General features: G+C 38.2%; 1 protein-coding gene across 11 annotated transcripts in view; it reads right to left on the bottom strand.

The window, feature by feature from the left end:
* Nucleotides 1–1,426: 1,426 nt before the first annotated feature.
* Nucleotides 1,427–22,190, bottom strand: part of ZMYM5 (zinc finger MYM-type containing 5) — a 38,271-nt gene continuing 17,507 nt past the window's right edge. For 10 of the 11 annotated variants that reach the window (XM_035726689.1, XM_035726690.1, XM_035726691.1 and 7 more), the window contains 4 exons: nucleotides 14,434–14,716; nucleotides 13,161–13,320; nucleotides 11,960–12,172; nucleotides 1,427–2,874 (listed from right to left, as the gene is read on the bottom strand). In XM_035726689.1, coding sequence (XP_035582582.1) covers nucleotides 2,116–2,874; nucleotides 11,960–12,172; nucleotides 13,161–13,320; nucleotides 14,434–14,716 — 1,415 coding nt within the window. In that variant the 3' untranslated portion in view covers nucleotides 1,427–2,115. Of the gene's footprint in view, nucleotides 2,875–11,959; nucleotides 12,173–13,160; nucleotides 13,321–14,433; nucleotides 14,717–22,190 lie in introns of those variants that run through there. The other variant, XM_035726694.1, reaches the window with a different exon arrangement.

The following is a 22,190-nucleotide window of genomic DNA, read 5'->3' as shown; positions in this document are numbered from 1 at the left end:
TAAATTAGTGGTAGATGTTTCCTAATGCCTTTTCTCAATTAAAAAGATGAAAACAAACCCTGGGTACAGTCCAGATCACTGATGACAAGTCCTTCAGCAGGGGAAGTAGATGAAAAACAAGACTTTTAACTGTTTTCTTCCTTCCTTCTACAGTAAGAACATAGTAATTTTATAATTAAAAAAAAGTTGATAATGGAAAAAAAATTATTCCCCTGCCTAGAGATATTTATTATGTTCTGAATTTAGTTGATTTTTCCATCAACATTTCATTATGAAAAATTTCACATACCACAAAGTTGAATGAAATTTACAGGGAACGGGGATAAACCCAGCATCTACATCTTTTGGAAAATTTTCACATTTACTTCATTACTACATGAAGAGCTTATGGTGCCTTACAGGTGTGTGCAATATGTTGAAGAAATGAAAGAATTTTTTTGAAGATTTTATTAATTTGTCAGAGAGAGAGAGAAAGAGCACATGCGAAGCAGGGGAACCGGCAGGCAGAGGGAGAAGCAGGTTCCCCGCCGAGCAAAGAGTCTGATATATGTCCCCAAAATGAAAGAATTTAAAGGAGAGGATCTGGGGCGCCTGGGTGGCTCAGTCATCAAGTGTCTGTCTTCGGCTCAGGTCATGATCCCAGGGTCCTGGGATCAAGCCCCGCCATCAGGCTTCCCGCTCCCTCTGCCTGCAGCTCCCCCTATTTGTGTTCTCTGTGTGTCAAATAATAAAGGAAAGGATTTAATTTTGTTTTCTCAATGGACAAATTCAATGTTTTTAGGAAATTATCTTAAGTAGCCACTGGTTGATTTCATTAGTTTACTCAGATACCACTGATACCAAGCGTCTATCTAATATAATGTCATTCAATTAACTGTTAAGTTTTAATGAAATAATGGGCCCATTAATCATTTGGAAAGGAACTTCAAAACCTGTGTTATATTCCTAGAGAATCCTCTTAGGCCTCCAAGAGTAAACTGGATTTTTGGAAACATCCCAAAGCTTCATTCAACTCCAACTCTGAAAGACTGAAATGGTCCAGTGTCAAAAACCAAAATGGTTATAAATTAATGAGAATGATTTTCCTAGGTATTGTAAAAATAATTTTATGCACTGGCATTACTGACAGAGTCTATAAGTACTCCTAGTGTCACCCCCGCCAAAAAGAATGCACCTTGTTCTGCTCTGGTCATCGCTCATATGCCATTTTGTTCCATAGCTTGGAAACACAACCCAGGTATATGTAAGAATTTAATATATGATAAAGTTGGTATCCAAAATCAGATACAAAGGGAGAATTCCTAAATATAGTGATGGGAACAGTGACCATCTGAAAAAACAGAGATCCTTAATTTTCATTAGTGTATTTCTCAAACTTAAGCATGTAGTCTTCAGAGGAAAAAAAAATTGCCACAATACCTAAAGGTTGACTTAACATATTTTTAATATTTCTTAGATTTGTACTAACATAAAAATAGGTATACACTCTTTATTCTTATAGTTCTCACACAACAATAAAAGCAAAAACATTTATAAATTAAGACCAATAAAATGCAAATTAATCACCTTAATATAATGTAACAAATAATGCTGTTTTGCTCAGATAATAAAAAAATGTTTTGCCCAAAAGAAATAAATCACAGGTATTTGGTTTAATAGCAAAAAGCTGCAGTTTCAGATTCCATTCTACTCTCAAACTGTTTCTGAATGTTTTTACCTTAATAATGATGAGAATAGTCACACAGTATCTTGTTCAAACTAGTATTGATAAATTGAAGCCTTTTTTCTCCCTCTTGCAAAGTAATCAGAACAGAAAATTAACCAAACATGTTAAATGTCAGTCCTCAAATGCCAGTTGTAAAAGGTGTGAATTGACACAGAATGAAAAAGTAACAACTGCCTTTATTGAAATCTGCATTAATTACTACTGAACCCAATTAGCTTTAGAATTTGGAACAGAAACATTCTTTACTATTTATTTGCTATTATACTTATTGCTAACGAACTGCTGAAAGTCATAGGAGCCTCCCAACAAAAATGGTACTGACCATTAGGGTATAGATCTTTTCTGAATAAATTTAAGACCCTATTATGTCAAGAACCACATCAGGCATATTATGTGTACAACAAGAGCACACCATCATTTTTCTCATTCTCATGTAATCCATGTTCTGCAGATTCCACAGTTTTATTTTTTTTCAAATCAGATTTTAATTTTGAATACTTAACACTATTGTTGATATGCATTTCACTTTCCTCATGTTTGCTAAGAATATGTGATAAATGCTGCCAATCTTTGCACCCATTCTCATTCTTCAGTTGATTTTTTCCTTCCCCAAAGAGTTTGCAATACAAACAAAATACAGAATCTTTTGCAGTCGAATAAAGTAACCAGGATCTAGTGGTTTTATCACCATTTGGAAGAATTCGTGTGTAGTAAGTTTCTGAAAACTTCCTCCCTGTATTGTCTTTTGGAAAGTTAAAATTTCTTACTTGAGGTGGATCGTTTTCAACAAGAATGTCCCGTTGTTTAGTATTCAAAATTCGGGGCCATGTACCTGGGTCTGTAGAAAGTACAACTGATATAATGCAGTCTTCTGATTTTTTCTCTTCCAGCGGCTCTTGAAATTTATCAGCTATGGTTAACATAGAAGAAGGTAAATTCACATCCTGCTTGATCAGTGATGTATCTGTGCTATATTCTGCCAAAACCTGTAGCTCTGAAGTCTTTTCCTTTTTCTCTGGTATTCCCTCTTTTTTTTCTAAAAGAGTATTCAATGGTCCATATGCTTTTCTTTCATTTTCTTCTTCTCTAACAGCATTCCTTTTTCTGTTTTCTGATGCTGACAAATTTTTTGATTTTGTTTCCAGCATCTGGGGAGAAATAGATTACAACTTTATCTTAGATTTGTTAAAAAGAGGGGTGCCTGTGTGGTTCAATCAGTTAAGCATCTGCACTTGGCTCAGGTCATGAGCCCAGCCCAGGGTCCTACGATCAAGTCCCAAGTTGGGCTCCCAGCAGGGATCTTGCTTCTCCCTCTGCCCCTCCCCTCCGCTTGTGCTTTCTCTCTCAAAATAAATAAAATCTTTAAAAAAATGTTAAAAAATTAATGTATATTAATTTTTATTAATATAAAAGCTGCTCATCATTCGTCATCAAGGAAATACAAATCGAAACCACCACATATCACTTCACAACCACTATGATGTCTATAATGAAAGGAAATATAATGACAAGTGTTGGCAAAGATATGGAAAATTCGAAACCTTCCTGAGGTGCTAGTGCAGATGTAGAATGGTACAGGTGCCTTGGAAAATAGCCTGGCAATCTTAACAGTTACCATATGACCCACCAATACCAGAATGAAAATGTAGGTCTACACAGATTTGTACAAAGTGTTCATAGCAACATTATTCGTAATAGCCAAAAAGTAGAAATAATTCAAATGTCCACTACTGATGGATAAATACAAAATGTGGGTGTTATCCATACAATGGAATATTACTTGGCTATAAAAACAAGTTATATGCTACAACATGGATGAACCTTGAAAACAGTATGATATGTGAAAGCCAGTCACAAAGTATCACATATTGTATGATTCCATTTAATAAGATATATAACTGATTTTAGAATGAATAAAATTCAAAATAACAAAAATGTATACAATGTGAATGGCACCCTATTAGCTGTAATATTTTTGTATACAACACAACTGGAACCCTGCATTTGATAATGTTTAAGAAAACTAAGAGCCTTGGGGTGCCTGGGTGGCTCAGTCAGTTAAGTGTCCTCTCAGGTCATGATCTCAGGATTGTGAGATTAAGCCCCGTGTCGGGCTTCGTTATCAGTGCAGAGTCTACTTAAATTCTCTCTCTCTGCCCTTCTCCCCTCTAAAATAAATAAATTTTAAAAACAAAAACAAACTAAAAGCTTTGTTTTGATTTAACCCTGAAAGCAACATTGGCAGCATGAAGTAAAAAAAGCAGGAGCAACATAATCAAATTCATACTTAGAAAGATTGCTGATTGTATTATGGATTTCTAACTGTAAGTTAGACCAAGGGTACAGAAACAGTCAGAAACTGTGGTAGTTTAATTCTGGCAAGAGATGATGGTGGCTATATATCTAGGATTGTAGGAGTAGAGACAGGATGGAGTTGAGAGATATCTGGACTACTGGTAACTGAGTGCCTCTGGAGGCCAAGGAAGAGGAAGGAGTAAAGAATGACCCTAAGTTTCTGCCTGGGCATCTGACTGAATGGTGGGATCATTTACTGATAAGGGAAACAGCGAAAATGGGTTTGGAGTTTCAGTTTTAGACAAGGAATCTGAGGTATTTGTGGAACATTCAAATGGAGATTACAAATGGATATACTAGTCTAAAATTGAAAAAAAATATCTACACACAAAAGAAAAAAATTTAAAAAAAAAAGAAATATCATCTACAGATATATTTTGGAAGTTATCAAAATCTATTAATTAAAACTATGGGATTGGATGAAACTGTATTGAAAAGCATATAAAAAAGCCAACAGAAGGTGAATGACTATAGTTAGTGTTATTTTTTATATAACCAAATCCAAACTTAGACTTGTTTCTCCTTCCTGAGTTTCCTGGTAATGAACAGGTATTCAACTTGTTATAGTCATAATTCTCAATGGATGGGCCATGTCCCAACTGTATGACCTTGGGCAAGTTACTTGGACCACTGAAGCTTCAATTTCTTTGGCAATAAAATGAAGATATCAGCTACACCTAACTAGGGAGACTGTTTAGATGATTAAATGCAAAAATACATGTAAAACTCTATCTGGCACCACAGTCATGTTAGTTGTTATTCTGGGCATGAACTCTAACAAGGATACCTGTGATCATTTGACAATTACTGAATGTGGTCTAATACCAAGAACTGATAATAAGAAGACAAAGGTGGTTGAGCCAAAGGCTCATGGGTTTTCTGCTTTCTATTCTAGGTTCCAAGATTAAACTGGTTGTATCTTTCCCTATCTGTGTCTTCAGGCATCTTTCCGGGGACATTCATCTGAGATTCTCTGAAAATGAAGTTCAAAAATACTCTAGTGCAATACTACATCTCTCACAACCAACATTTTTACTGATGACCTGGGTGAAAACTGAAGCTAAGTAAAAAGCAGGTGAGGCAGCCACCAATTAACTATAAAGCCTCTAAGAAAACAGGAGAAAACAAAACAAAACAAAAACCACTGGAAAGAAAGGTATCAAGATGAAGAGCACTGTATTTATTGACAGAATCTCATTTCACTCTCAGAAGTGTCCCAGTGAGATGGTTAAAGTCACCCCACATATAAGGCTACTTATTCTTAAGATTACTAAATTGAATCAGGTAAAAATCCTGGCCTCAGGGAACCTACAGCTTATTAAGGGAGATAAGGCACATGTATAATTAAATATTCATGTCAGATTCAAGAGAGCAAACTAAGGTTTTAGATGTAAGGTCAAATCTAGCTATGTGACTTTGGGTAAGACACTTTCTCTGAACTTCAGTATCTTTAACATATTGTAAAGGTTTTATTCAAAACTGAATATATACTTAATACAAAGCAACAACTAGTTTTACCTGGTTAATTAAAACAAATAGCACTCCCCAACCACCTTTACCCATTTCTTCTTTCCCAGAAGTTAGTCACTTTTAACACTATTAGCTGATTCATTTGGTGTTTATGTCCAAATCTCAAAGTAACATGTTTGTATTGCTATTTACTGGCTTTTCCTCCCAGTTTTAGGCATCACAAATTGGCTTTTCAATGAGGAAGAAAGAAATTTAGTTTTCCTCCTTCTCATTGTACTATCCAGCCATCTACTTATCCTTTGGTTGTAGGATATCTCAACTTTGGCGCTGCTAACATCTTGGGCCAGATAATTCTTTGTTGTGAGGGACTGTCCTGTGCATTGCAGGATGTTTACCAGCATCCCTGGCCCCTAACCAGTGGATGCCAACAGCACTACCCCAGCTGTGATAATGAAAAATATTTAGATGTTGCCAAATGTCCTTAGGGGAAAAAAATGACCCCTGGTTAGGTCATTGGGTAAGATCAAGATTCAATCTCTGCATTTAATTACTGTGTATGCTTTTCTCAGATAAACCATTAACTGCAAGATTTCAGTTTTTCCTTAAAGTCTTCTTATATTATTAAGACTTTCTACTGTGAAAAGGCCTGCCACTAACCATTAATGTGATGGTGGGGGGGGAGGTACATTTATAATTATATAGAAATATCATTCTTTTTTTTCTTTTTTTAAGATTTTATTTATTTGACAGAGAGAGAGAGTGTGCACAAGCAGGCGGGAAGGGCAGAGGGAGAAGCAGGCTCCCCACTGAGCAGGGAGCCTGATGGGGGACTCCTTCCTGGGATCAGGACCTGAGCCAAAGGCAGACGCTCAACCAACTGAGCCACCCAGGCACCCCTGGAAATATCATTCTTGTATCTGCCAACTGTTTACAAACTATTTTGCATCACTGAGATATACATGGTAGAATGGAAAGACTTTCTTTTGGGGACCAGAGTGGCAGACAATATAGTAATTCAAGAAAGTCTGGATATATAATTGCTGCCTATTTTGACTATGCGTATTTTCTTGTTTTTACTTCCTTTGGCGTTCATTTAGGAGTAAAGAGTGGGTTATCTATGTGTAAGTTTCATGCTCTTCAGATGATACGCATTGTATCTGTTTATGAGTTCACTGCCTTTAACTTAGCAAAAAGTCATGGTCTAAGTAGTTACAAGTAAATCATCCATTAAAAAAAAATACTTGTAGGGGCACCTGGGTGGCTCAGTTGTTAAGAGTCTGCCTTCAGCTCAGGTCATGATCCCAGGGTCCTGGAATCGAGCCTCGCATCGGGCTCCCTGCTTGGCAGGAAGCCTGCTTCTCCGTCTCCCTCTGCCTGCCGCTCCCCCTGCTTGTACTCGCTCTCTCTCTCTCCATTAAATTTAATCTTAAAAAAAAAAAAAAAGAGGTACGGTATATATCAAGAAAATAATAAAGATAACATAAATAAGCCTTCCTTTTAAAAACTTAAAAGTTAACTATAGACACCTATTGTTTCTTCTACTGTTTAATAAGCTTTGCACACTTCAGGGTTACTTTTCCCTTAAACTAACCACTTAAATCCTTATACAGTGAAATGGGGGTTAAGAATATTCCTGGTTTGGGGCGCCTGGGTGGCTCAGTCGGTTAAGTGGCTGCCTTCGGCTCAGGTCATGATCCCAGGGTCCTGGGATCGAGCCCCGCATTGGGCTCCCTGCTCAGCAGAGAGCCTACTTCTCCCTCTCCCTCTGTCTGCCGCTCTGCCTACTTATGCTATCTCTGTTAAATAAATAAATAAAAATCTTAAAAAAAAATAAAGGGCCTTCTTTAAAAAAAAAAAAGAATATTCCTGGTTTTACATTTATTGAATAAATTTTTTTGTATGGAAAAAAATGAGGTCAAGTCTCATTTATTTCCAAATAACCAAAAATCCATCCTAGCACTACTTGTTAAAAAGATCTTACTTTTCCCATTAAAATGATACGGTACCAAATGGTGGAAGATAGCAGAGTAGGAGGGTCTTGAGCTCACCTTGATCCATGGACACAAGAGAACAGCTATACCTAACACACTAACTGAAAATGACCTAAAGATTGGCAGAACAGACCTTCCATGGATAATCAAAGGGAGAAGTCCACATTGAAAAAAGATGTACCTGAGAACCAAATACCTGGTGTAACTAACCACAACTAGGAGGGGCATCACAAGCATGGAGAAGAGAGGCTCAGACCTCACACAGGGCACTCTTGGCACTGGGGATCTGCGCTGGAAGATGAATTGCTGTAATGTGTTGCTTTGAAAACCAGCAGGGCTTAACTCCAGAAGCTTTAAGAACCAGTGACGCTTATATGAACTACTATAGGACTAGGCCCCTTTCCTTGCACCCCTCCCCCTCCCCCTTCAGTAGGCTGGGAAAGGTCCCTCCCAGGGGAGGGGGCTGTGGTGGTCTTCATGATAGGGCTCACCAGCCCTGTCCCCCCTCACTGCAACCTCTTGGGGTGTCTGGCCACAGAGTGAGGGTATGCTCCTATATCCTGACCCTGACCCCCTGTATTCCTACCATGTTGTATCTGTGTCTGGTTCATCTCTGCTTGAATAAAGTAATGTCTCTGCCTTTAAAAAAAAAAAAAAAAATCAGTGGGCTTAACTCTGGGATAGCTGGAAGGCTACAGGAAACTGAGTGCTCATCCTTAAAGAGCTAGCATATTAAATAATAACCTGAGACACAGAAGAGAAGTAGCAGTTTTAAAAGCATCTGAGATATACATGAAGATTTATTGACTTGTTTTAGAAGGTGTGCCAAACGGGCAGGATCTGCAGATTACTCTAAGAAAAGTGCTAGTGGGTACCATTCCCTCCCACCCCAGCCTATATAACTAACTGGTCACTTGCGAGAGCCAACACAAACACTCTCCATCTACCTTGCTAGCACTGTGTGCCCTGCCCCATCCAACCTGGCAGCCTTAGCTGGGACTGGCGCCACTCTAAAGTGATTCTTGCACTGGGAAAGTGGGGGGAAATAAGCCCACACACCATGCGTGCAGTTCTTGTAGCTGGGAACCTTAGCTGGCTGTACAGGGAGCAAGACCTGCCCTTTGATGCACCAATAGCTGTGACAGAAAGGCTAACTGTAGACTGCTAGGCTGATGGCTTCCCCACCCACCAATGAGACCACAAGAGCTGCCTGCAGCAGCCATTGCAGGTTCCTCAACAGCACCCGGAGCAAATCCTGCCCACTGCACCCACAGCAAACAAAGTGAGTCATTGTAAGTGGCTGAATTGAAGGCAATCGTGGCTCAGTTACAATAGTAGGAGGGTGCAAGCACCCCACACAAGGGACACACCTGGAGCATTTGGTTCTGGTGACTAGGAAAGACTATGTTACAGGGCACCACAGGACTTCTTCTACATAAGGCCACCACTTTCAAGACCAGGAGATACAGCTGACTTTCTTAATATGGAGAAACAAACACAGAAAAGTAGACAAAATGAGACAGAGGAATATGGCCCAAATGAAAGGACAAAATTATAATAAAAAAGCTAAATGAAATGGAGATAAGCAATTTGCCTGAGGAAGAATTCAAAGTAATGATCATAAAGATACTCACTGGACTTGAGAAAAGAGTAGATGAACTCAGAACTAGAACAAAGAGACAGAAAATATAAGAAAGAACCAGTCAGAGCTGAAGAATTCACTAACTGAAATAGAGGGACTCAACAGCAAATGAGAGGAAGTACAAGAACAGATCAGCAATATGGAAGAACACTGGCAATCATTCAAGCTAAACAGCAAAAAGAAAAAAGAATAAAAAGTGAGAACAGGTTAAGGGACCTCCGCAACATCATTAAGCAGAACAGCATTTGCAGTATAAGGATGCCAGAAAGAAACTTATTTCAATTAAGTAATAGCTGAAAACATTCCTAATCTGGGGAAGGAAACAGGTTTAGGAAGCAGAGAGAGCCCCTAACAAGATGAACCCAAGAAGGTCCATGCCAAGACACATAACGAAAATGGCAAAAAGTAATGATAAATACAGAATTTTTAAAGAAGAGAAAATAGTTACAAACAAGGGAAACCGAAAGCTATCAGCTGATTTTTCAGCAGAAACTTTGCAGACCAAAAGAAAGTGGTATGAGATATTCAAAGTGCTGAAAGAAGAAACGTATAACCAAGAATACTCTACCCAGCAAGATTATCATTCAGAATAGGAGAAACAGAGTTTCCCAAACAAAAGTTAAAAGAGTTCATCACCACCAAACCAGCCTTACAAGAAATGTTAAAGGGAATTTTTTTTTTAAAGATTTTATTTGAGAGAAAGAGAGCAAGACACAGAGACAGAGAGAGAGAGAGAGAGCACGCACATGAGTGGAGAGGAGGGGCAGAGGGAGAGGGAGAAGCAGACTCCCTGGCTGAGCAGGGATTAAGCCACCCAAGCATTCCAGGAATTCTTTCTTTTAAAGATTTATTTATTTATTTTAGAGAGTGTGTGTGCACATGTGGGGGGAGAGGAAGAGAAAGAGAGAGGGGAAGCAGACTCAGCTGAGCACGGAGCCTGACACGGGACTTGATCCCAGGACCCTGAGATCATGACCTCAGCTGAAATCAAGAGTCAAGACGCTTAACTGACTAAGCCACCCAGGCGCCACACAAGAAATGTTAAAGGGAATTCTTTGACTGGAAAGAAAAGGCCATGAATCACAGAAAATTATGAAAAGAAAAAATTTCACAGGTAAAAGCAAATATATAGTAAAGGTAGTAGATTAATCACTTATGAAGCCAGTACGGAGATTAAAACACAAAAGTAGTAAAATCTATTTTATCTACAAAAATTAGTTTAGGAACACACAAAATAAGAGGATGTAAATAAAATATGACATCATATACATAAAATGTGGAAAGGGTAGTAAAAATGTAGTGCCTTCAGAACGCGTTTGAAATAAAGCAACCATCAACTTAACAGAGACTGCTATATACATTAGATGTTATATATGAACCCAATGGTAACCACAAACCAAAAACCTGTCATACACAAAAAATGAAGAGAAAGGAATCCAAGCATAACATTAAAGAAATCCATCAAACCACAAGGGAAGAGAGTAAGAGAGGACATACAATTGTAAATATCTATGCACCAAACACAGGAGCACCTAAATACATAAAGCAAATGTTAACAGACATAAAGGAGAAACTAAAAGTAACAGAGTAATAGAGGGAACATTAACACCTCACTTGCATCAATGGATAAATCATCTAGACTGCAAATCAACAAGAAAACTGTGGCTTTGAATGACACATTAGACCAGATGGACTAAACATATATACATATATATACATATATGTATATATATGTATACACAGAACATTCCATCCAAAACCAGCAGAATACATTCTTTTCAAGTACACACGGAACACTCGCTTAGATCACATGGTAGACCACAAAATAAGTCTCAATAAATTTAAGACTGAAATCATATCAAGCATCTTTCCTGATAACAACAGTGTGAAACTACAAATCAAGTATAAGAAAAAAATGGGAAAAAACACACACATGGAGGCTAAAAAACATTCTACTAAACAATCAATGAATGGGTCAATGAAGAAATGAGAGAAAATAAAAAAAAATACATGGAGACAAATGAAAATGAAAATGTGAAGGTCCAAAATCTTTGGGACACAGCAAAAAACAGTTCTAAGAGGGAAGTTTATAGCAACACAGGCCTACTTTAAAAAGCAAAACAAATCTCAAACAATCTAACCGTACACCTAAAAGAGCTAGAAAAAAGAACAAAGCAAGTCCAAAGCCAGTAGAAAGAAGAAAATAACGAGAGTAAAAATAAATTCAGAGATTAAAAAAACAATAGAAAAGACCATTTGAAAAGATAAAACAGAATAACTGATAAACCATTAGCCACTCATCAAGAAAAAAAGAACACCCAAATAAAATCAGAAATGGAGAATGACACTACAGAAACATGTAAGATTGTTAAGAGGATATTATGAAAAATTATATGCCAACATATGGACAACCTAGAAGAAATGGGTAAATTCCTAGAAACATAATCTTCATATACATAAAATGTATATGAAACTGAATCAGTAATCAAAAAACTCTCAACAAACAAAAGTCCAGGATGAGTTCACAGATGAATTCTACCAAACATTTAAGAAAAGTTAATACCTATTCTCTACACCATTCTAAAAAATAGAAGAGGAAGGAAAACTAGCTTAGAATAACCAACTGATTTCAATACTCATTTGAGATGGGACAGCTCAATGACAGATTGACAAAAACGGAACTAAATGAGATTTTAAGATAAATCTGGTTATTGTAAGCTAACAGGGAGAAGCTATTGTATACTTGATCATTTAAAACGCATTGAAAAGAATTACCTGTTTATATTCATTAACACAACCTTGGCAGCAAAATCTTGTCTGCTGACCTTCAATGATCAGGACATTGTTTCCAGCACTTTTATTGGGCAAGTACTCTCCACACTGTTCACAGCAATTCATTATTAGTCCATTGGCCAACCTGTACTTATTAAAGCACTGGTTACTGCACAGTTTATGTATTACATTATTAACGCTGACTTCATGGCGAATCTAAAAAAGCCAGAATTTATTAAATAAATGAGTCAGATTAGCACAGTAAGTGATGAGATGGTTAAAAAAAAAAACCCACAAAACAAAAAAACAAACCCCCACCCCCAAAACCAACCTCTAGTAATTTCTCCGTGGAAGAAATATTCAGGGAAAAGACTAATAAGCACATTTTGTTACTCTTACGTTTTTATCTCTGATTTCTTTATAAAATCATTCTTTGATTTTATTCATTGATTCATAGAACAAAAAACTTATAAAATCAGTAATAACTTCCCCAGAGACACTTAAGAACTAGAGGAAATGAACTGGTTTTGAAGACTTTGATATGACCTGCTTAAAAGAAATGGTTTGGGAATTTCTTCATTGCCCTAGAAAATTTATGGAAGGGGCTAAAAGAATAATATTACCATATTCAGGATGGTGTCTGTATATACATAAGTAAGGTGGTTCTTGCTTTGCTCAGTTTTGTGGTAACTGAGATAAAATTGTATCCTCAATTTGCAAGGCTCTGGGAAACACCAAATTCAGTCACCAAGAACTGTGTTAAGTGAAGACTTCCTGTATGAATGTTTCTTCTTTGAGCAACTGGAAAGATGGCAATACCACTTAAGAAATGCGAGGGTATCAGCACACTTAACTCCACTTGTTCTACATATTCTTGTACCAGGATTGGTTGCATCCTTCGCATCCTGAACCTACACTTTTATTTAGAGTGGCTAATAAGAACAAAATTCACCAGAGAACTACTGCTTTGTTTAGGAGTACATCTAATTTCATGGAAATAGCGGTGTACTTTCCATAGCATGCAAATGGGGTATCTGTTCCTAAGAGAGTTAGTTCGAACATATCCTTATCATTCCCTTTAACTTCACTGTGTAGATCCAGGACATGCGTATTATGTAGATGGCAGAGCATATAATAACAGTGAAAAGTTAAAATTATCCCTGTTAACCTAGATAAAACTGAAATAAGATATGGAAGTCCAGACCTCTGTTAGTTTACTACAGATTATACATCTCGATTTATTAATTCTTTTTCTAAGATTCTGGTTGTCTTCATAGGGAGGCAAAGACGTACTACAAAATTCTTGGGAGGATTCTCTTGACTCAACTTGAGGAACATTAGTAGCCCTTTTTGTAGGTACATCTCTGAAACAAAAGGGACGGACAGCATTTAAGAATATTGCATTCTAATAAAAGTCAAATATATGAACAATAAACAACATTTTTGTTTTTTTCATGATTTAATCCTAGGAATCAACTATGATTTTTGGATCTAACAAAACCCACTTTTTTGGTTTCATTGTCAAGAGTTCCTAATTAATATGGCAAGAGATGATGTGGAGGTAAAAACATTTTATAGCACAAGAACTTTGTCACAAGTTATTATGACTTTTTGAAGCATTCAAAAAGGGTGGCAGCAACTTGGAAGACCTAAGGTAAAAGCTGGGGAAGGGATGAGGCGAAGACAGTGGCAGGGAGAGGGTCAATTTATTTCTATATCTACATTCCATTCCCCCCCAAGAATAAGGACAGTACAAGATGAATGGATAAAGATGATGTGGTGTACACACATACACACACACACAGGAATATTATGCAGCCATCAAAAAAATGAAATCTTGCCATTTGCAACGACGTAGATGGAACTAGAGGGTATTATGCTAAGCGAAGTCAGTTAATCAGAGAAAGACAATTATCATATGATCTCACTGATATGTGGAATTTGAGAAACAAGGCAGAGGATCATAGGGGAAGAGAGGAAAAAATGAAACAAACAATGAATCATGGAACACTACACCAAAACAAATTATGTAATATATGGTGATTAACATAACAATAAAAAAATTTAAAAAAATGAAACAAGACGAAACCAGAGAGGGAGACAAACCGTAAGAGACTCAATCTCCGGAAACAAACTGAGGGTTGCTGAGTGGAGGGGCGTGGGAGGGATGGGGTGGTTGGGTGATGGATACTGGAGAGGGTATGTGCTATGGTGAGCGCTGTGAATTGTGTAAGACTGATGAATCACAGACCTGTACCCCTGAAACAAATAATACATTATATGTTAATAAAAAAAGAAAAAAAAATAAGGACAGTACAAATGAACCTATAGCTCTGATACACCCTAGGATAACTCAAGCTCAAATCCTCAAAGATACCTTTGCAACAACTGTATCCATGAATCTATTCAGCTTTCCAATTACATTCAACACACATCTATATTGCCGGTATTCAAGCATGTTGAAAATTACAGCTTACTTTTTAATTACGTTGCGTTTCTTTGGAGTGCGCTTATGAGAGAAGGAAGAAAGGCAGGTGGTAGAACAAAAGAGGTGAGCTGATCCTTTTCGTTGATAAGCTGTCTGTCCCTTCTGTAAAGGTTTTTTGCAGTGTGCACAAGTGATTTTAGCTGGTTTTGTAAGTTGCTGTTGGACTGAAGACTGGAAAATCTGTTTAGGAAGGGAGGCCACTGGTGATAAAGAATCCACCCCTGGCTGTTTCTGATTACGGGGAAATGATGCTGACTGGGAGATCCAAGAATCTTAAAAACAAAACACACAAGAAAAAGTCATGGAACCATTCAAAATTCACATCAGAAAAATATGTTAAGGGACACCTGGGTGGCTCAGTTGGTTAAGCGTCTGCCTTTAGCTCAGGTCATGATCCCAGGGTCCTGGGATCGAGTCCTGCATCGGGCTCCTTGCTCAGCAGGGAGCCTGCTTCTCCCTCTGCCTGCTGCTTCCCCTATGCTTTCTCTCTCTGACAAATAAATAAATTTTAAAAAAATGTTAAATTTTCATTTTGCATAAGTCTAAGAGAGTAATGACACAGCCTATAAGGAAGTGGTTAAGGCCAGGTAGCCCTGTTGCACAATTCCAGGGAAATGCTCAACTTTGGTTTTGTTTTGTTTTTTTTTTTTTTTAGAGAGAAAGAATCTTAAGCATGCTCCAAGCCCAGTGAGGAGCCTGATTTGGGGGGCGGCGGTGAACAACACACACTGGATCTCTTGACCCTGAGATCATAACCTGAACCAAAATCAAGAATTGGATGCTTAACCAACTGAGCCACCCAGGAGCCCCTCCACTTTGTATTCACAGTGAACGATACTCTATCGTGCCAAAAATGTACATGGTGACCCTTGAATCAGGCAATGCGGTAATCATCATCTCTTAAGTCAGAAACCCCAGGTTCAAAATGCATCTCCTAAGCTTACCAGATCATACAAGTATATTAAATTGTGTTTTGTTGGTTTTCCCAGCTACAAACTGGCAACGATACCTAACTCATCAGAGATAGGTAGACTAAATGAGATAATGCATATAGTAAAGCACAATGTTTGGTACATGGGGCACTTGCAAAAAAATATTAGCCACTTTATCTTTATTTTTTTATTTAAAAAAATTTTTTTTTTTAAATTTTATTTATTTGACAGAGAGAGACACAGCAAGAGAGGGAACACAAGCAGGGGGAGTGGGAGAGGGAGAGGCAGGCTTCCCGGATGTGGGGCTCGATCCCAGGACACTGGAATCATGACCTGAGCCGAAGGCAGACGCTTAACGACTAAGCCACCCAGGTGTCCCGCCACTTTATCTTCTTAAAGAGGGAAAGTATTAATACATTATAAAGTAAAGCAAATACACAAATCAAAGGTAACTATAGAATCTGGTATATCATGCCCATTTTCATCTTCCTCCCTAATATTTTATTATGAAAAATTTAAAGCATATAAAAGTCAAAGAATTTTACAGCAAACACTCATATGCCCAAAAATAGATTCTATACTATTTTATGATTTTTGCTTTATCATATCTATCTATTCCCTTTAAACAATCAATCCACGTATTCTGTGTATTTCAAGTAATATGTAGACTATCAGGGGGTGCCTGAGTGGCTCAGTTAGCTAAGCCTCCGACTCAATTTCAGCTTAGGTCATGATCTCAGGGTTGTGGGATCAAGCCCCCAGTCAACCTCTGTGCTCAGCATGGAGTCTGCTTGTCTCTCTCCCTCTGCTCCTCTTGCCACTTGTGCTATTTCTAAAATAAATAAAATCTTAGAAGAAAAAAAACATCGGTATACTTTCCTCCAAAATATCTTTTCCCCAAGATTTTATTTATTTGACAGAGAGAGCGAGCACACAAGCAGGGGAAGCAGCAGGCAGAGAGAGAAGCAGACTCCCTGCTGAGCAGGGGGAACTGGATGCCCCTGGGATCATGATCTGAGCCAAAGGCAGGCTCTTAACTGACTGACCCACCCAGGTGCCCCCAAAATACTTTTTATTTGTACATTTTAAGTAAGCTCCAACGTGGGACTTGAACTCATGACCCCAAGACCAAGAGCTGCATGCTCTACCAACTAAGGTACCACTCAGGCACCACTCCAAAACACTTTTTTTTTTTTTTAAAGATTTTATTTATTTGAGGGGCGCCTGGGTGGCTCAGTTGGTTGGGCGACTGCCTTCGGCTCAGGTCATGATCCTGGAGTCCCTGGATTGAGTCCCGCATCGGACTCCCTGCTTGGCAGGGAGTCTGCTTCTCCCTCTGACCCTCCCCCCTTCATGTGCACTCTCTCTCTCTCTCATTCTCTGTCTCAAACAAATAAATAAAATCTTTAAAAAAAAATTTATTTGAGAGAGCGAGCACCAGCAGAGGGTGGGAGTGGTGGGGGCAGAGGGAGAGAAAGAAGACTCCCCATTGAGCAGGGAGCTTGAAGCTCAATCCCAGAACCCTGGGATCATAACCTCAGCCAAAGAAGACTCCCCATTGAGCAGGGAGCCTGAAGCTCAATCCCAGAACCCTGGGATCATAACCTCAGCCAAAGGCAGACGTTTAACCAACTGAGCCACCCAGGCACTCCCCATTCCACTTTTTAAAGCAACTCTTTCTACAATTCCTTCCCAGCCTTCCAAGTATTATTCCATAATCATTAATATAAGAGATGGGTTAATCTGGGAAGACTCAGCTTTCCTAACTTCACACAGAACTCCTCCATCATATATTACTGTTAGCTTCAAAATATACAGGTAACAATGTTTCTCAAACTTTAACATGCATGAGATCACTTGGGAATCTTGTTTAAACAGAGATTCTAGGGGTGCCTGACTGTCTCAGTTGGTAGAGCATGTGACTTTTGATCTCAGGCTTGTGAACTCGAGCTCCATCATGGGTGTAGAGATTACTTAAAAATGCATTTACATATATATATGTATATAAATTCATTCATTCAAAATCAATAGGTCTAGGGAGGGGCCTGAGGTTCTACATTTCTAACTCTTGCAAGATGGTGAAAGCTTTGCGGCCCCAGAGTACTGAATTACTCTATCACTATCTTCAAAAACAGCTTTTGTAGGGGGGGCCTGGGTGGGTCAGTCGGTTGAGCGTCTTGATTTCACCTCAGGTCGTGATCTCATGGGTGGTAGGATCCAGGCCCAGGTCAGGTTCCAAGCTCAGCGGGGAGTTTGCTTAAAGGTTCGCTCTCTCTTCCCCTCCCCCCAGCCAGGCACTCACTCTCTAAAATAAATAAATCAATCTTAAAAAAGAATAGCTTTTGTCATTAGCAAGAGGTCTATTGCCGCCTCCACCTATCACAACCCCAAAGGCCTCTCACAGTATTAATACTGACGACTATATTTTCATTTCTAAATTCCTACCTACTGTTTCTAATTTTCTTTGTCCTATTTCAAGATACCTTTTTTAAAAAATATTTTACTTATTTATTTTTGCGAGAGAGCGAGTGCATGCACGAGTTGGGGGCGGGGCAGAGGGAGAAGCAGACTCCCTGCTGAGCAGGGACCCCCCATGCAGGACTTGATCTCAGGACCCTGGGACCATAACCTGAGCCAAAGGCAGATACTTAACCTACTGAGCCACCCAGGTGCCCAAGATACCTCTATCTTACAAGCAAAAATAAAACAGAATAACAAAAGCAATTCTTTCATTCCACAGGATGACATGCTGACAAATATGGAATATATCATGATAAGTTTTTTATCACTTAGTACTCAGAAGTTTCATTACTGCTCAGTTTTCCTAATTCTGAACCATTTCAAAGAAAACAAAAATTACATATTCATCTATAGAATAAACAGGTTGCATTCTGGGACCACTTTTTAAAATACCATCTAGATGCCACACTAGATTTAATAAACAACAGAAACAAAAAATAGCAACAATTATAAGATTTGTCATTACCATTAATATAGGAGAAATAAGGATGCCTGGGGAGCTCAGTTGGTTAAGTGACTGCCTTCGGCTCATGTCATGATCTTGGAGTCCCAGGACCGAGTCCCGCATCAGGCTCCCTGCTCAGCAGGGAGTCTGCTTCTCCCTCTGACTCTCCCCCCTCTCATGCTCACTCTCTCTCTCCCTCTCCCATTCTCTCTCTCAAATAAATAAAACCCAAAAAAAAAAGATTCTATCTCCCTCTGCCCCACCCCCCCATTTGCACGTGTTCTCTCTCTAAAAATAAATAAATAAAATCTTTAAAAAAATATGGGAGAAATAAAAACCCTGAACAAAAATACTGGGCTTCTAAATTTTGTGGACTTATCCATAAAGATAGCATGTTTATATAATTATGGAATGTGAGATATCAACTATATGCTTAGAACAATAATTAGATTCTGAAATTTTTTTTTAAAGATTTTATTTATTTATTTGACAGAGAGACACAGCGAGAGAGGGAACAGAAGCAGGGGGGAGTGGAAGAGAGAGAAGCAGACTTCCTGAGGAGCAGGGAGCCCAATGAGGGGCTCAATCCCAGGACCCTGGAATCATGACCTGAGCCAAAGGCAGACACTTAACGACTGAGCCACCAGGCGCCCCTGAAGATTTTATTTTTAAATATCTACACCTAACATGGGGTTCTAACTCACGACCCTGAGATTAAGAGTTGCATGCTCTTCGGGCGCCCTGGGTGGCTCAGTTGGTTAAGCGACTGCCTTTGGCTCAGGTCATGATCCTGTAGTCCTGGGATGGAGTCCCACACAGGGAGCCCGCTTCTCCCTCTGACCCTCTTCCCTCTCGTGCTCTCTCTCATTCTCTCTCTCTCAAATAAATAAATAAAATCTTAAAAAAAAAAAAGAGTTGCATGCTCTTCCAATTAAGCCAGCCAGGTGCCCCAAGATTCTGAAATTTCTTTTTCACATTAGCTTGGTGCATACATAAATAAAACAAATGTTTCCTTTGTTAACAGCACAACTGTTTTATTTCTCAACCGACTGAGTACCCAGGCACGCCGCTCAATTAAATTTTTTACAATGAATATTTGCATGACCACCCCCCCACATAAACAGAAAAAGTCCAATATCCCAGAAGCCTTCATCTTTTCTCAATCGATAATTTCCTTCCTTTCCTGTAAGCCATCCCTATTCTGACTTCAAAGATTAGTTTTCTCTTATTTTGAAATTCACACACATAAAATCATACAGTATGTACAATTTTGTGGCTGATTTCCTTAACTCAACATCTTGTCTGTAAGGTTCATTCACATCACATGCAGTAGTACTCCACTGTGTGGCTAGAACTATTTATCCATCCTACTGTTGATGGACATTTGGATTGTTACAAATTTTGATGATTTGTGTACATGTCTTTTAATGGTTTCTTAAGGTATTTATCCTGCATGGGGTTTGTAAATGTTCTTGAATTTGTAGGTTAGTGTTTTTTCTCCATTTTAGAAAATTCTCAGTTGTACCTCTTCTGTCTCATTTCTTTCCTCCTCCTTCTGGGACATTAAATACATGTGCTTTTTGTCAACTGTCATAGGTATCTTACATTATTTTCTGGTTTTCTACCCTGTTACTCTCTATGATTCAACCTGGATTTTTCTTATTTCTTCCAGTTCGCTTATATTCTTCGGCTATGCCCAACCTGCAGTTAAAAAATATAGTTCCTTAAAATCTGCATCTGATAATCCTATTATCTGGATCCCTTGTTAGGTTCACTTCTATTGTCTATTTTCCTCTTGATTTTCTGTGATACGGCCTTGTCTCCTCATGTTCCTGCTTGGTTTTTATTGTGTTTACATGAAAAACTGAAAGAAAGAAAAAAAAAAAAATCGAGGCTCTGGATGTCAGCATCCCAAGCCAGAGGTTGGAAGAGTGTGTTTTTCGGGGGTTTGGTTTGTTTTTTCTACCAGTATCCCTCTTTGTGGACCCCTGTGAATCTGTTGAAAGTTCGTACAGCCTTTCTCTGCAGTTTTTTTTTTTTCTAGAACTGCACACCCATAAGAGAAAAGAGGCTTCAAATAACAGATTACTTCTCTGAAGCTCCTTCTCTTAGAACTTAGGACCTTCATTTTCCCACTGTATTTACAGCTCTGTGATGCTTTCAATGCATATTTTATACATTTTGCCCCTCCTCCCCAATTACTTTCTGCAAGAGGGATTGGAATTACCTAGTCTTTTATTATCAGAAATAGAACGTCGTAGAATCAGAATAACCAGAAATGACTATAACGCAATAAAAATAAAACAGATGCAAGAGCAATTTCTACATAAAGGTATTTTTTCTGTGATGAGTTTTTTGCTGTTTATAAAAGATTTGTGATGAGTAGAAAGATCTTTTGCTGAAAAAGTCAACACTAAACGTTAATGAAAGGATTAAATGACTCAAAGGTCCATTCTAATGGACATAATCCTATTTTTATAGGACGAAATGCAAAGTTTTATGTGTATTTTATGCAGAGCCATAATTCTGTATGATGAAATTTGAACCTATAAGCCCTAGATTTATTTGTAACTCAACTCCAGAAATCTTTATCTTGCTCTTTTTTCGTTTTTGGAAATCCTTCTACTTATAGAAGTAGAAAGCACATAGGAACTATAAAATACTAAAGGTACTAAACTAAAGGTACACCTGGGTGGCTCAGTCCGTTAAATGTCTGCCTTCAGCTCAGGTCACGATCTCAGGGTCTTGGGATCGAGTCCCACATCGGGCTCTCTGCTCAGTGGGGAGCCTGCTTCTTCCCCTGCCTGCTCTCTCTCTGACAAATAAATAAAAAAATCTTAGAAACTAAAGTAAGACACTCTAGGTAACAAAATAATAATAATAAAATTGGTGCCATCTTCTTCTATAAGTCTGGTAGAATTTAGTTTTACTAATGCAAAAAGAAGCAAAAACAAAACCTAGGGCCAATACTAAAATTAGACAACTTTTACTATGCTACATTGAAGTTAGAGAAAAATAGCAACAACGACAGACTGTCCTTTTGACAGCTGACTTAACATTTAAGAAAGTTTCAAACATATCTTCAGCATCACTTTTCACCTGATAACTTGGTAAACATTCTTTTTAGAATTCCATACTAAGTGTTATTATTATTTAAAGGTACAGTTCTGTAACTTTTGTCCCCAAAGATAGAATTTTAGGGAACTCAGGAATGTTGTAAATTCATGCATACTTCATAAATAACAAAATTTGTTGCCATGTATCAAACAAAATAGTTTAAACGTAGGTAGTCAAGAACGTCTCCATTTAGATGAATGAGTGTCAAGTGAGATATTTTGTGCTTTTTCTGTTAGTTTAAAATTATTGATACTTCACATTATGAGAAAATATAGAAATGTAAAATACACTTATGAATTAATGAGATAAAGTCGACAAGGCAAGAATAATCGAAACTACTTCCAAATAACATTTGCAAGTTTCAGTTATGTACACAATTTGAGTGAAATGATAGTATAGCATCTAACTACAGTATGCTTTTTTATAGTATCTATGCTATGCTTTTATTTATTTATTTATTTATATTTTTAAAGTAGGCTCCATACCCAGCATGGAACCCAATGCAGGGTTTGAACTCTTGACCCTGAGATTAAGACCTGAGCTGAGATCAAGAGTCAGATGCCCAAGAGACTGAGCCACCCAGGTGCCTCCCCATGCTATGCTCTGGGGTGCCTGGATGGCTCAGTCTGTTAAGTGTCTGCCTTCGGCTCAGCTTCATGATCCCAGGGTTCTGGGATCAAGGCGCACATTGGGCTCTCTGCTCGGTGAGAGCTTGCTTGTCCCTCTCCCTCC

The sequence above is a fragment of the Zalophus californianus genome, chromosome 3 (genome assembly GCF_009762305.2).
Source record: "Zalophus californianus isolate mZalCal1 chromosome 3, mZalCal1.pri.v2, whole genome shotgun sequence".
Taxonomy (NCBI): Eukaryota; Metazoa; Chordata; class Mammalia; order Carnivora; family Otariidae; genus Zalophus; species Zalophus californianus.
The sequence above is the reverse complement of the archived record's forward strand: the minus strand, read 5'-3'. Positions and strand labels throughout refer to the sequence as shown.